The following is a 15,397-nucleotide window of genomic DNA, read 5'->3' on the forward strand; positions in this document are numbered from 1 at the left end:
CAGATATGTACCTAATTTTGTTTGATGTGTTTTTATTTATAGTCCTGTAAGAGACTGAGCATAGGACCTAGCTGACTTTGTTTCATACACATGAAAAAGTAGACTTGCATACATTGTATATACACTGTATATACTTTATCCTTGTATCCTTCCCTCTGTCAAAAGTTATTTCTGTTGTCTACTCAGTTCTACTCCACAAATGTTTAGGCAGCATCAACCACATACAAAGTCTAGTATTAACAGACTGTGCATTTTAGCAGAAATTGTGTTTTAAATATAGCAATGCCTGGTGTATCCTTGTCCTGGTAATTATAATGGTACATTTACTGAGTGGCACTGAGCCTGGTACTCTACTAAATACTTTACATACATCATCTTACTCAATCCTCACAAACTCTATTATACAGAAACTAGTGTTTCCCCTTTTGGGGAGTCCTTGCCCTTAAGAGACATACACATACATACACAAGAACAAACATGCAGTAAAATACAATTTTACAAAGATTCGTTGTGTTGTTAATTCCAACTTCTGAAGCAAATAAGGTTGTCAGGACAGAAAAGAAAATTACTCCTTTACAAAAAGGAAAAAAAATTATACTACTAATTGCCATCCTATTCTGCAGATTTATACACTCAGGTGCTAAGAAAAACAGAGAAAATGTTCTACTGTGCTTGAAGTTGTAGATAAGGTAAATGAGGGGCTTGCCTGAGGTCACAGGGAAAGAGGCAGAGCTGAAAAATCTGGTTTAGTACAGAACAATATGCTTTGTCCTGTCCCTCCTCACTAAGCCTCTGAGCCAGGCAAAGTTTCATGTTTTGATCATACCTGTCTAAAGTGTATGTACAACTGCTCTCATAAATTTCTTTTAGCTGCCAAGCCAGTGCAGACTAGGATTTTATAAAACATATGCAGTAGGATACCTGGATGGCTCAGTGGTTTGACGCCTGCCCTCAGCCCAGGGCATGATCCTGGAATCCCAGGATCGAGTCTCACATCGGGCTCCTTGCATGGAGCCTGTTTCTCCTTCTGCCTATGTCTCTGCCTCTGTGTGTGTTTCTCATGAATAAGTAAATAAAATCTTAAAAAAAAAAAAAAACATATGCAGTAAATATGTAATATAAAATACAAATAAACGAAGGGTAGTAGAATGGCAACATTGACAATGTCCCTTAAAAGTCAGAATACAAATGCTTTTAGAAGGGGCCTGTGCTCTCTGGTGCCACTGCCCTCCCTACAATCATATCATACCTGCTGCTTCACTCAGTTAAGTTGCCTGTAGCCTCTATTGTCACACAAGTCAGCGTGTCATTTTCAAGGCACTGGATACAACAAGGACCTCAGCCAACTTACATAACGCCCAAAGACCAATCAATACTGACCACTGCCCCCAAAGCCCTTCTTGTGGATGACAAGTTTGTAGACTTTTGTTGTTCTCATCTTGTACTGTTGTTTCCTTCAGCTGTTCCACGCTTGGGGGAGAGAAGTCATCTTCTCTGTCACTGAAACACAAAAAAGCTAGAATGTCAGACTTTTCCTTGCGACTGCTCTTTGATTTCAGACCAGTGAGTATATACCGGTATTGTTCAGATGAGAGGGTCGCACCAGCCCCTGGATGCAAGCACTCCTTGGATTACAAGAAGGTTTAGAGGAAAAACAAAAACAAGCAAAAAAAACAAAAAAACAAAAAACAAAAAAACAAACAAACAAACAAACAACAACAACAAAAACAGAATCTGTGAACCAAGGGGAATTCAGGTCAGGGTGCATTCCAACCTCCAGGGAAAACTTGTACAGAATTGGGTGCTCACTACTTCGTCTCTATCCAAGCTAACACCAAAAGGTTAGCGCACTCATTTTGCAGAAGAGGGAAAAGTGGGCCAGAGCAAGGGACTTGCCCAAGGTCACTCGGACACTGAGGCACTCCCCGCCGTCCCGGTTTAGGGAGAGTATAAACAGGAGGAGGGCAGGGGTTCGCGCCCTGGACGTCCATCCGTACAAACTCTCGGCGGTTCCGCCTTCCCACTCTCGCTGCAGAGCCGGGCCACTACGGCTCAGAGAGGCACCGGGGCCTGCCTAAGACCGCACAGCGGGAGGCGGAGCGAGGTCAGGACTCGAACCTGGGCCACCACCCCCTCCCTCGGGCTCCACAAGCCCGGGGCCCGGTGAGCAGCCCCACTCACCCACAGCTCCGGAGCCCCTTCCCTCTTCAGGCCGGGGCTCCGAGGGTCGGAGCCTCCCGAGGCCCCCGGCGCCTCCCCGGGACGCCCCCCGCCGACGCCCCCACAGCCCGCGCGGCTTCCGAGCCCGAGCTCCAGGCGCCTGCCGGCCCGCCCCGGCCACAGAGCGCTCACCTGAGAACCCGCGCAGCTCCGGTGGCTCCGCCCCGGGGCCCCGCCCCCTTCCCGCCCCCCGGTCCCGGGCCGCTCTGGCCGGGCCTCCGCCTCGTCTCGGTGGCCGCGCCACTTCCCCATCCGGGGCCCGCGCCGGGGGCGGGGCGTCGCGTGTGGCCAGTGGCTCCGGCTGTCCGCGGCGCTTCCCGCCCGCTGGCGCGACGGCGGACTGCGCTGCGGAGGAAATCCGTCTCCTCACAGACCTTCTCAGATCCACACCCAAGAGCTTCGTTTCCGATCTGCCGAGCCCCCAACAGGGGGAGCTCGGGCGAGTCTCTCTGGGTCTCGGAACCGCGTCGTGGCCCCTCGCCTGGCCTCCTGGGGCGACTGAGAAGCACAAAATCGTTTCTGGAAGAACTTTTTGTAAAATGCAAAGCGCTTGCGGTTTAGTGCGATGGACCCTGCTTTTCAAATCCCTCTAAACCCCAAATGAATTCCGTGCCTCCCTAGTTATTAATAATACTAGCTGGCATAGCTTTCACAGACATCCTTATGGAATGGTCGCATCCCTATTAGGTGGCGGATACTGTTGTACTTCACAAACAGGTAAACAGCCCGGGGACACGGAACTCCTCAGAAGGAAGCAAGGACGGATCCAGACCCAGTTCTCCTCAGAAGGAAGCAAGGACGGATCCAGACCCAGTTCTCCTCAGAAGGAAGCAAGGACGGATCCAGACCCAGTTCTCCTCAGAAGGAAGCAAGGACGGATCCAGACCCAGTTCTCCTCAGAAGGAAGCAAGGACGGATCCAGACCCAGTTCTCCTCAGAAGGAAGCAAGGACGGATCCAGACCCAGTTCTCCTCAGAAGGAAGCAAGGACGGATCCAGACCCAGTTCTCCTCAGAAGGAAGCAAGGACGGATCCAGACCCAGTTCTCCTCAGAAGGAAGCAAGGACGGATCCAGACCCAGTTCTCCTCAGAAGGAAGCAAGGACGGATCCAGACCCAGTTCTCCTCAGAAGGAAGCAAGGACGGATCCAGACCCAGTTCTCCTCAGAAGGAAGCAAGGACGGATCCAGACCCAGTTCTCCTCAGAAGGAAGCAAGGACGGATCCTGACCCAGTTCTCCTCAGAAGGAAGCAAGGACGGATCCTGACCCAGTTCTCCTCAGAAGGAAGCAAGGACGGATCCAGACCCAGTTCTCCTCAGAAGGAAGCAAGGACGGATCCAGACCCAGTTCTCCTCAGAAGGAAGCAAGGACGGATCCAGACCCAGTTCTCCTCAGAAGGAAGCAAGGACGGATCCAGACCCAGTTCTCCTCAGAAGGAAGCAAGGACGGATCCAGACCGAGTTCTCCTCAGAAGGAAGCAAGGACGGATCCAGACCCAGTTCTCCTCAGAAGGAAGCAAGGACGGATCCAGACCGAGTTCTCCTCAGAAGGAAGCAAGGACAGATCCAGACCCAGTTCTCCTCAGAAGGAAGCAAGGACGGATCCTGACCCAGTTCTCCTCAGAAGGAAGCAAGGACGGATCCTGACCCAGTTCTCCTCAGAAGGAAGCAAGGACGGATCCAGATCCAGTTGAGTCCAGCTTGGCTCTGAAGGTTGAGCTTTTAACCAGCATCCTCCTCACACCCAGGAACTCAGCCCAAGCCTCTATTGGTCAGGACATCGTTCTGCTGTCAAGGAGAAAATCAGAGCTGTACGGCCTGTGCCTGAAACTCCCCAACGGCTCCTGACAAGTTGCCAGCTCCAACTAATTAACTTACCGCTTTTTTTGAAAATTTCTGAATGTTTAAAGAAAAAAAAAAGCATCGCATACCGCAAGGGAGACAGGAATGGGCAAAGGTGGGTGGGAGGTGGGCAAGACAGGAGCTTCCTTAAGCATCTATACTTTAGGATTCAAAAGTTAAAGAACTATACGGTAATTGTAATTTTTTATGAATAAAAGCATGTAATCACGTGGACTGCAACTGTTGCGAAACTTTCAGGGATAGAATGTTAACTTTACATTGTAATGTTTCTAATGCAAGGCACGGATTCAGATACTCCTAACTGTTTTGGTAGCAGCAGTAGCTAGTGGAAAGTCCTTTCAACCCAGAGGGCCTAAAGAGGAATTCTCTCTCCTTCGCCCTCAAGGAAATTTGATTCCATCTCCTTAGAGATGTTCATAATTGATGTCCTTTTGTTTTAAGATTTTATTTATTTATGAAAGACACACACGGAGAGAGGCAGAGACATAGGCAGAAGGAGAAGCAGAGGGGATCCCTGGGTGGCTCAGCGGTTTAGTGCCTGCCTTTGGCACAGGGCATCATCCTGGAGTTCTGGGATCGAGTCACGCATCAGGCTCCCTGCATGGAGCCTGCTTCTCCCTCTGCCTGTGTCTCTGCCTCTCTCTCTCTCTCTCTCTCATGAAAAAAAAAAAATCTAAAAAAAGAAGAAGGAAGGAAGGAAGGAAGGAAGGAAGGAAGGAAGGAAGGAAGGAAGGAGAAGCAGGCTCCATGCAGGAACCCTGATGCAGGACTATCCTGGGACTGGGATCACACCTTCAGCCAAAGGCAGAAGCTCAACCTCTGAGCCACCCAGGCATCTCCATAATTGGTGTCCTATCTCAAAAATGGCAATAAAAAAAAAAAAAAAAAAATGGCAATATTTCACTTTTTAATTTGGCAATAAACATGTAAAAAATCTTGACAGGTTTTGAACTTTTAAAAAGCTCAATGGCTGGTCAGAGTTAGGGAAGGCTAAAATGGTTAGCTCCTGGACTAGGGATCTAGTCTAGGGGATCCTTGATTCTGAGACTGCTGTGCTACAAATACCTGCACAATAGCCTGTTTTTGGCAGTGTGGCTTTGCACCAAATTCTTCTCTTTTCTCAATTTTCTACCTTGTCCGATGGAAATTAAAAGTACCTGTATTTCTGGGCACCTGGGTGGCTCAGTCCGTTAAGCAGCTGTCCACCTTAGGTCATGAGCCCTGCATTGAGCTCTCTGCTCAATGGGGAGCCTGCTTCTCCCTCTCCCTCTGCCTGACACTCTGTCTACTTCTGCTCTCTCTCTGTGTCAAATAAATAAAAAAATTTTTAAAAAGCACATGTAGGGGATCCCTGGGTGGCTCAGCGGTTCAGTGCCTGCCTTTGGCCCAGAGCGCGATCCTGGAGTCCTAGGATCAAGTTCCGCATCGGGCTCCTGGCATGGAGCCTGCTTCTCCCTCTGCCTATGTCTCTGCCTCTCTCTATGTCTATCATGAATAAATAAATTAAAAATCTTAAAAAAAAAAAAGCACATGTATTTCCTTCCTCACACAGGTGTTTGAGGTCCAAATGAAATGAGAGACATGTTACATTAGGCCTTTCAAATTATTTTTTTAATTAATTTATTTGAGAGAGAGAGAGAGAGATAATGAGAGAGAGCACATGGGAGTACAGGGAGCAGAGAGTGAGGGAGAAGCAGAATCCCCACTGAGCAGGGAGCCCAACTCAGGTCTCATCCCAGGACCCTGGCACCATGACCTAAGCCAAAGGCAGACTTTTTTTTTTTTCTTAAGATTTTACTTATTCATGAAAGACACACAGAGAGACATAGAGACATAGGCAGAGAGAGAAGCAGGCTCCTCATGGGGAAGCCAATGTGAGACTCGATCCCAGGACCCTGGGACCACGACCCAAGCCAAAGGCAGACATTCAACCACTGAGCCACCCAGGTGCACCAGACACTTAACCCAGTTAGCCATCCAGGCACCCCAGTCTTTCAAATTAAAAGAATTTTAAATGCTATATATAAATGAGGAGAATTATTGACTAACCAAAAGCATGGAATTATTTGGAAATTGACTCTCCTCGACTTTCAGGGGATTGATATATATTCTGCTTCTTTTGGACCTCTTTGTGCCTACTATAAGAGCTAGGAGCAGAGTTGGGACTAGGGTGAGGTGGGTCAGGCTACTGAGACACTTGCCTTAGGGCACAAAATGTTAAGGAGATGTGAAAAAAAAAACCTCTGGGAGCAAGAGAAACAGCATTTAATATAATTTTTAAAAGTAAAAATTAATAGAAAAAATACTATTAACAAAATGTCACATTTTACAATAAAGACAAGATCAAGGCCTCTGGGTGACTCGGTCAGTTGGGCGACTGATTCTTAATTTCAGCTCAGGTCATGATCTCAGGAGCCTGGGATTGAGCCCCATGTCAGGCTCTGCACTCAGCAGGGAGTCTGCTTGAGGACTCTCTTTCCCTCTGCCCTTCCCCCTTAAGTAAAATAAATCTTTTAAAATAAAATGAAATAAAGTTAAGATCAATAATTGTGCTGCAATGTCATATTAGAACCTGAGGCAAACAGAAAAACCAGTAATAGTGGGTTTCTCAGATCCCCTTCTCTAGGTCCGTAGTTGCCTGAGAAAGTACTAGACAATGTTGGATGCTGTAAAGGTAGAAATGTTTTGAAGTAAATTTCTAGCTAAATCATCCCCACAACATCTGTAGTAGCCTATATATGAATTGTACACATATACAGATGATCTATGGACTCACAGGCTGTAAAATAATAGGGTTGGCATTTGGGTTTATAGATCTCCAGCCCTAACCAAAAGTAAGAAAACCACTATCTTGGCCAAAATGGTCCACATCTTGACTGGCTCAAAGATATCCTGGTCAGACAAGAGAGAATTAAAATCTCCCATAAACCTCCAAATCTCTAATTCTATAGTCAGCCAGGTTCATAAGATCCAAAAAGCAACAGATTTCTGTTTAACACAGGGCTATATAATTTGGATCAAGTTCACTCCATTCCCTAAACTTCCTTAATTCCTCCTCCCCTTTTTAAAAGATTTATTTATCTGAGAGAGAGTGCATGTGCATGGGCAAGCAGGAGGAAGGGGCAAAGGGAGAAGAAGAATCTCAAGCTGACTCCTCACCAAGCTCAGAGCCCCACATGGGGCTCAATTCAGGGCTGGATCTTGCGATCATGACTCTGAGATCATGACCTGAGCCAAAATCAAGAGTTGAACACTTACAGGATGCCTGGGTTGCTCAGTGGTTAAGCATCTGCCTTCAGCTCAGGGCATGATCCTGGAGTCCCGGAATCGAGTCCCCTGCATGGGCTCCCTGCATGGAAGCCTGCTTCTCCCTCTGCCTATGTCTCTGCCTCTCTGTCTCACATGAATAAACAAAATCTTTAAAAGAAGAAAAAAAAAAAAAGAGTTGGACACTTAACCGACTGAGCCACCCAGGGGCTCCTTTGATTCCCTTTTGAATAAATCTTTTCCTTCCTTCAAATGTTTCTGCTTGTGCCCAACACTGTGCTAGGTGCTGACCGCAGAACGATGAACAAGCATGGGAAAGGACAGATGATAAACGAATCAATAAAGAGTCGCAACGTGACAATTTCAGCCAGTGTTTAAGCCTTGAAGAAATTAAAACAAGATGCCATGCAGGACCGGAGGCAGAGGTCCCATTTAGATTTAGTGCTCAGTGTGATTACAAGGAGCAGGGGAGGGGCAGCCCGGGTGGCTCAGCAGTTTAGCGCCGCCTTCAGCCCTGGGCCTGACGCTGGGACCCGGAATCGAGTCCCACGTCCGGCTCTGCCTGTCTCCCTCTCTCTCCATCTCTCATCAATAAATAAATAAAATCTTAAAAAAAAAAAAAAAAGAAGGAGCAGGGGACTATCACGATTAACACACTGATTCAAGTTATAAAAAGATCTCCTGAGCTGCCAGACAGAGTCCCCTAGAACTGCAGCCATTCGCACCAGAAAAGACAGTGGCCCGGACTGGGGTGGTAGCAGCGGTTCGGTAGGCGCCTGTGCAAAAGGTGTGTTCCCCTTTAAGAACCCAGGCTGCAGGGGCGAGGCAGAGCGGGCGGCTAGAGGCGGCGCAGGACGCGAGGTCTGACGCGGGAAGAGCCGCCCCTCGGATTGCGCGCGCGCCGATCGGGGGCGGGACTTGGGCGAGCCCGCATGGCTTGCTCGGGCCCCGGATGAGGAAGTGCGGGGTGGGGTTGGGAGGGGGGGGCAGCAAGGAGGAAGAAGACCATAGAGACGAAGAGGCGGTGGCGGCTGGAGCGCCCCCGGGCTCTCTCGGCTCGGTAGGCTCAGGTAGCTTTGGCAGCGACGGGGCTGCGGCTGCAAAGGCCGGGCTGGCGGGGCGAGCGCGGGCCGCGGAGCAGGCCCCAGGGTAAGAGGCCGGGGGCGGGAAGGCTTCGGGCGCTGCCGCCCCGCCCCGCTGCACCCTGAGGGGACCCTCCGCCGGGCGCTGCAGGCTGAGGGGTCCCCGGGCCGGCCCCCCCCCGCGCCTCTTGGGGCGCCGAACGGAACGGAGGCTGCTCTGCGGGCGGCGGAACAACCCGGGGAGAGGGAGGGGACCAGGCCCCGCGTCGCCGGGGGGGGGGGGGGGGAAGCTTCTCCGAGTCGCGGCTCCGACGGGGGAGAGATACTCCTCGTCCACCTCCCTACGGCGGGGGACCCCCAACTTCTCGGGGAGGGCGCCGCCCCTTGTCGTGGGCGCACGCTCTTCCCCCGCGCCTGTGCGTTTGTCGCGGCGCAGTGTCCGCTCCCCGGGTGCGGGGGGGGTGGGATTCTCAACTTATCTCAATAGGAGGGGTGGTGGATGGCCCCCGGATATGGCCAGCGCCCCCCCAGACGGAGTGGCGAGCCTCGACTTGCCTGCAGGTGTTGGGGCGGGGTGGGGGTGGGGGTGTCTTCCTTCCCCGTAAAAGAGAGACGTACCTTCTTTCTTTTATTTTTCACCTTTACTCCTAGATACAAAGAGATAGACCCTGAATTGACTTGGTAGTTAGTGTTGGAAGTCCGTCTCCCCGCTCCCGCCAGCCCCCCGCCTCCCATCACGTCCATCGAGGGGGCCTCGCCTTCTCTTCCCTCAGGTCTCTGGGCGTGCAATGAGCTCCTTCCCCTTGCACAGTTAAGAGCATGGCGTCTGGAACATGGTAGTGGCAAGTCTACGTCCCCATTTCCCCATCTTTGTGACCTTGGTTGGTTGCTGGACCTTTCTGAGTCCCGATCACCCCTCCCCCCCATCTCTAACTTGGGTTCTCTAATTTTGCTCTTTGTAGAGCGTCGTCTTGAGGACTAAGGGAGAATTCGTGTAAGTGCTTAGGGCATAGTAAAGCTTTTGGTACATTGTTGCTGCCATCGATACTTAATTTGTTGTCGTTGTTATTGAAGAAAGCAAACTAATGTCTTCCCATAGAGACGCAGATTTCTCCTTGCAGGCCTCTTCCCGTCCCCCACCCCCACATCACAGGTGTTCAGCCCCAGCCTTTCTCACTAGTAAAGGAGACTTCCCCCCCACCCTGGGGTGGAGAAAGAGGCATTTCTACTCCGTTTAGGTTCTTCCATGCTCCCCATGAACAAAGAGGGTCTCCGAATAATCAGGAGAAAAGACTTTGTTTTTGGAAACAGGTCTGTACTGAGAGGGAGGGGGAACTGCTACTAAAAAGGCAGCCTTCCCTTTGTCCACAGAAGCTATCACTTCTTCCTGAGTGGTTAGAGATGTCCTCTCCCACTCCCCCTACCTGCTGTAGCGATTAAAAAGCTTCCTGCTTATCTGCACACCTCCCCCCTCCTCTGGAGCTTCTAACTTCTTTTCTCTCTTTCTCTCCCAAGAAAAATAAGACTCTCTACCTTTGAGAAGAAGACTCTTTCCTGTAGTGTATTTAGAGTGGCACAGATGGTTTCCTTCTCCTCTTCCTTTGAAAAAGAAATGAAAATCTTTTATGCAGAAAGCCTTTGTCAGACATTAGGAGCATTTTCGCTGTTTCACTCCCCATGTGGAGACAGAGGGATCCTTTTTCTGCATGCTAATAAAGGAAGGGAAAGGGAAACAGTGCTTGATGCTTTTGAAATTTCCTGCACACTCCATGTTGAAGAGCTGGGCCCTGTGTAGTATGTAGACTTCCCTCCCCGACTTTCTGTTTGTCTAGAGATCTTGTTAAAAGATTCTTCTTTCTCTGTCCCTCAAGAAGAGGCCCCTTCTCCGAATGCCCTCATGGAGGCATTGGCTACAGTGTCCGAGTCTTGGAAAAGAAAGCCCCTTTCTCAAGGTGAAAGGAGTGTTGTGAACTTCTGAGGGCCTGATCGATATTGTGAGTATTGTCCTTTGACACAAGTGTGGCAGCGCCGGGTGTTACTAACCGCTCTTCGTTTTGAGCAGCCCTTTTGCTTTGGAATTAAAGGGAGGGGAGACCCTCAGACTGGGGATTATTGGGCACATGGTTTTCTCCTCTGCTGTTTTCTTTGTTTGATTCCTCTTTTCTACGTTTTACTTGCTGCTGTAAACTTTGTACCCCCCAGAACTTTTTGTTTTAGGGAGTGTTAACTGAAAGGGCCACATTGTCAGGATTTTAGTATTATGAAATGTATTCTAATGAGATTGAGAGTTGCAGTGTTAATCTTTCACCGGTAGTTTATTTTCTTCTTTTCATGTTTTTGTTATTTGGTGGGATAGGAATTAACGCTGCCTCTATGAAAAAGCTGTCCATCTTTTTTGTGTGTAAAGTGTTCCTTAAATTACTTCCTATGCCATGAGTACGTGCAGTGGGGCTTACTTAGTTAGAACTCTACCACCATTGTTGGTATCTATATCTGATATAAGGATGGCAACCCCTGCTTTCTTTTGAGGACCATTTGAATGGTAAATGGTTCTCCAACCTTTTATTTTCAGGTTGTAGGTGTCCTTCTGTCTAAAATGAGTCTCTTGTAGACAGCAAATAGATGGGTCCTGCTTTTTTATCCAGTCTGAAACCCTGCGCCTTTTGATGGGGTCATCAAGCCCGTTCACATTCAGAGTTACTATTGATAGATATGAGTTTAGTGTCATCATATCTATTCAGTCCTTGTTTTTGTGGATTGTTCCACTGAACTTCTTCTGTTGGTATCTATAGAAGTACTTTGAGGAACAAAGCGAAATAGAAAAGTTATCATTTAGAGTCACGGGATTTTTATGGGTGGCAGGACCCTTTGAGGTTACTTTGTTTTATTTGTTCATTTTACATGTGAAAAACAAGCCCAGGAAAGTTAAGTGACACATTCAAGGCCGTATAGCCTGCAGGATGGGGACCCTGATCTCCTAGTTTGGAGACCAGCCACTAGATTGCTTCCCAGCACTGCTGTTGCATTTGACATACACAGGTTTTGAGATGATTGTTCTCAATTCAAAAGAATTTCTTCTTTTATTGGGGTAACTTTATTGCATACTCCGTATAAATATGAGCTTTTTACAGGAATAAGTCCATTCCCTAAACAATCTGATTCTTATTTGTATCACAGTAAGGATGACAAGCCAGTAGCAGCTGGTAAGAGTTGTTTGAATCTATGATTTATTTTTTGCTTATACCTCAAACTAGATAATTACCTAGTATCCTCACCTAGTAGGTTGGTTATAAGTCATTAGTAAGAATTAAGCTATAAATCCCTGCCTTCATTTTATGAACATGTGTTATTCACTGTTTCCTCTTCAAGTTTACTTAACACTCTACTGTAAAAACTTTTATGGTTGAGGCAGAGAGCTGACATTTGGAAAGATATTGATAAAGTAAAGGGATAATACACTTACTGGTTATTCTTCATTCCTATTTGGATCTTGGGAAATAATGTTTAAAAGGTGTTTTAACAGAAGTAATACACACTTATTGTAAACACACACACACACACACACAAAACTGCAACATATAAGTTGTTTGTGATCCTATCACCCAGGGTAATACTGTTAATATACTGTTAATATAATATTTGATTATATTTTTTCAGTTTTCCTATGTGGATATTTTACCAAAATAAGAGTTCTGATGTTTAGTTTGATAAACTATCCCAGGGAGCTTTGTTTATATTGTAGAGTTATGTTTCTTTACACCATTTTTTATTTATTTTATTTTATTTTATTTTATTTTATTTTATTTTATTATGTTATGTTTTAAAGATTTTATTTATTTATTCATAAGAGACACAGAGAGAGAGAGGGGCAGAGACACAGGCAGAGGGAGAAGCAGGTTCCATGCAGGGAGCCTGATGTGGGGCTCGATCCTGGGACTCCAGGATCACGCCCTGGGCTGAAGGCAGGCTCTAAACCACTGAGCCACCAGGGATCCCCTACACCATTTTTAATTGTTCCAGCGTATTTAGAAATTAACTTTTAAAGAACTTGAATATCTTGTTATAATTTTGTTCTGATCATGCAGTCTGTGGCATTACCAGTATTTTGATAGATGGCTAAAATAAGAGTTTGGTGGTACAGGCTAGTGAGCTGAGAATAATTTTAATCTGCTACTCTAAGCTTGCATCTAAATATACTTCAACTCTCATGGTTCCAGCGAGACACTCACCTATTCTGGGTGACTCAACTGCAGATACTGCTCAGAAACTTGAGGACCCAGGATGGGGCAAGGAGAAAAGGAGAGAAGTCTGCTTTGCTTCAATGGCCAGTGTGCTTAGTTGTTTCATAGGTTGAAAATTCTTAGAACGATATCTTTAACAAACAGGTTTCAAGAGATGATAGCTTTGTGATGTTTGGCTTTTGTAAATTGGATGTTATTTCATGGGAACCAACGCTTTAAAATTCTCTTTTGGCCAATGCCAGTTTACAGTGTAGATGCATAGGAAATGTAATGGCACTGTTTTCCTTGAAGAATATTTTGAACCATTCTGTGTGATTATCAGTATTGCCTCTTCATGATACAGATCTGTTTAGCAAATGTGTATTTGTGCATGGTCCTGTGTTTGGAACAAATCTTGAATTGGGACCATGGGGATGGAAAGGAGTGTGATTTGTTAGAGATACCGTAGGAGTTGAGTCCATGGACTGCAAGTGCTAATGTAACAAGTAGAAGGTCAGATATAGTTATGTCTAGATGTTCAAGTCTGAGCTCTAGAATAATGGGAGTGTTGTTACCAAGAGAGGCAACATGATAAAAAATAAACATGTAAGTTTACCGAGAACATCTTACTCATCTTCGTTTCTCATAGCTATTTGTATGTAGTAAGACTCAATTATTCATCGGGTTAAATGGGTTCCATCATAGATATGTTAAGTTTGGGAGGGGTACCATCCTTATAAATGAAATATTGGTCAGGAATTTGAGAAGAGATGGGGGCTGGGGACAGGTATTTTTATTTTTGTTTTTGTTTTAAATAGCTTTCAGATATAATTTGCATGTCATACAATTCATCAACTTATATAATTCATTGGTTCTTAGCATAGTCACAGAGTTTTTTAACCATATCAACAATAAATTTTAGAACATTTTTATTGCCCCCAAAAGAAACTCTGTTAGCAGTCACTTCCAGTTTTCCCATCTCTCATTGAGCAACCAGTAATTCGCTTTCTGACTCCTTAGATTTGCCTACTCTGGATGTTTTATATAAATGAGTTCTTATAATATATGATTCGTTGTGACTGGGTATCTTATTTACCATAATGTCTTCAAGGTTCATCCACGTTGTATCAGGTCAGTATTTCATTCCTTTTTACAGCCAAGTAATATACTATTGTATGTATATACCACTTTGTTTATCCATTCATCAGTTGGTGGGCATGTAAGCTGTTTCTACTTTTTGGCTGTTGTGAATCGTGCTGCTAACAAACATTTGGGTACTAGTTTTTGTGCATGTATACCTAGTAGTAGAATTGTTGGCTCATGTGGTCACCTATACTTAAAGGGTTTTGAGTCATCTGCATAGTAGAAAGGTTATAAAAGAGGTGAGGTCATCAAAAAAGTGAAGCCTGGAATGGGGAGGTGTGTCAAGGATTAAACTTTTGAGGACGCTCACACTTTAGTGCAGGCAAGTGAGAGGACCTCTTGCATATGTGATAATAGAGAGCCAGGGAGCCTATCTCCATCAACAAAACTGCTGTTTGACAGTATCCTTTCCTGCACTTATTCTTCCGGTCTGTATGTGGTGATAACCAAAAACTAGATTGGGTCCTTGTTGGGAAAGGAAAACTGAACCAAATGAAAATTGGGCACCTCCTCCCTTTTTTTGGTGTGAAGTAGCAATTCTACTTCAGCTATTAACACACACACTAAGTGGCCTAAACTTTAAAGGGCCCCTAAAGGGACACCTGGGTGGCTCACTGGTTGAGCATCTGTCTGCCTTGGGCTTAGGGCATGATCCTGTATTGGGATCAAGTCCCACATTGGGCTCCCTGCGAGGAGCCTGCTTCTCCCTCTGCTTATAGCTCTGCGTCTCTCTCTCTGTGTGTGTGTCTCATGAATAAATAAATAAAACCTTTTTAAAAAAAATAAATAAAAGTGCCCCTAAAAATATCCAGGAGCTAGAGGAGAAAGGGGAGGATTGTAGCCCCAAAAATGATACATTTTGTGAGCACCATTTATGAAAGTGTCTCATTTGATTATCACCATACTCCCGGACACAACAGTTTATTTCTCCTTGCTGCTTTTTTTTTGTTTTGTTTTGTTTTTTAAGATTTTATTTATTTATTCATAGACACACAGAGAGAGAGGCAGAGACTCAGGGAGAGGGAGAAGCAGGCTCCATGCAGGGAGCCCGATGCGGGACTTGATTCCGGGTCTCCAGGATCACACCCCAGGCTGCAGGCGGCACCAAATCGCTGCGCCACCAGGGCTGCTCTCCTTGCTGCTTTTTTGGATTAAAATGTTTCCATCAACCCTCCTGTGTTCTTTAAACTGAATGGACTAGCAGTCTGATTTCCTGTAATTTCTAGTATTTAAATTAGTAGTGTAATGTTACATACTTTTATGTTTGGGGAGGAGTCCTTCAAAACATTAAGGACACCCAGTAGATGAAAGCATAGGAACGTGAGTAAGTAAATAATCTACCACAGGTTGGGAAACCAGAAGAAAGACGGAATGGCCCAAAATGAAAGGACCTCTCTGTCATCTGTCCCACCTCAGCCCCCAGCTTCAGTCTTTTTCTTTTTTTTTTAAGATTTTTTTTATTTATTCATGAGAGACACGGAGAGAGAGACAGAGACATAGGCAGAGGGAGAAGTAGGCTCCCTGAAGGGAGCCTGATGAGGGACTTGATCCCAGGACCCCAGGATCACAACCTGAACCAAAGGCAGAGATGCTCAACTACTGGC

At 46.2% G+C, this 15,397-nt stretch overlaps 2 protein-coding genes across 19 annotated transcripts in view; one reads left to right on the plus strand and one right to left on the minus strand.

The window, feature by feature from the left end:
* DEPDC5 (DEP domain containing 5, GATOR1 subcomplex subunit) overlaps positions 1 to 2,392 on the minus strand; it is a 128,459-nt gene extending 126,067 nt beyond the window's left edge. For 8 of the 9 annotated variants that reach the window (XR_005983785.1, XM_041729011.1, XM_041729013.1 and 5 more), the window contains exons 1-2: positions 2,182 to 2,325; positions 1,381 to 1,500 (exon numbers count right to left, since the gene is read on the minus strand). Coding sequence is in view for 8 of the 9 variants with exons in the window: in XM_041729011.1 (XP_041584945.1) it covers positions 1,381 to 1,438 (58 nt within the window). In the remaining variant the exon portion in view is untranslated. Of the gene's footprint in view, positions 1 to 1,380; positions 1,501 to 2,181; positions 2,326 to 2,352 lie in introns of those variants that run through there. The other variant, XM_041729006.1, reaches the window with a different exon arrangement.
* Positions 2,393 to 8,306: 5,914 nt separating this feature from the next.
* Positions 8,307 to 15,397, plus strand: part of PRR14L (proline rich 14 like) — a 58,132-nt gene continuing 51,041 nt past the window's right edge. For 4 of the 10 annotated variants that reach the window (XM_041728425.1, XM_041728431.1, XM_041728435.1 and 1 more), the window contains exons 1-2: positions 8,318 to 8,497; positions 10,302 to 10,424. The gene's annotated coding sequence lies outside the window, so the exon portion shown is untranslated. Of the gene's footprint in view, positions 8,498 to 10,301; positions 10,425 to 15,397 lie in introns of all 10 variants that reach the window. The other 6 variants (XM_041728426.1, XM_041728433.1, XM_041728428.1 and 3 more) reach the window with 5 other exon arrangements.

This window comes from Vulpes lagopus, chromosome 14 (genome assembly GCF_018345385.1).
Source record: "Vulpes lagopus strain Blue_001 chromosome 14, ASM1834538v1, whole genome shotgun sequence".
In the NCBI taxonomy this organism is placed as follows: Eukaryota; Metazoa; Chordata; class Mammalia; order Carnivora; family Canidae; genus Vulpes; species Vulpes lagopus.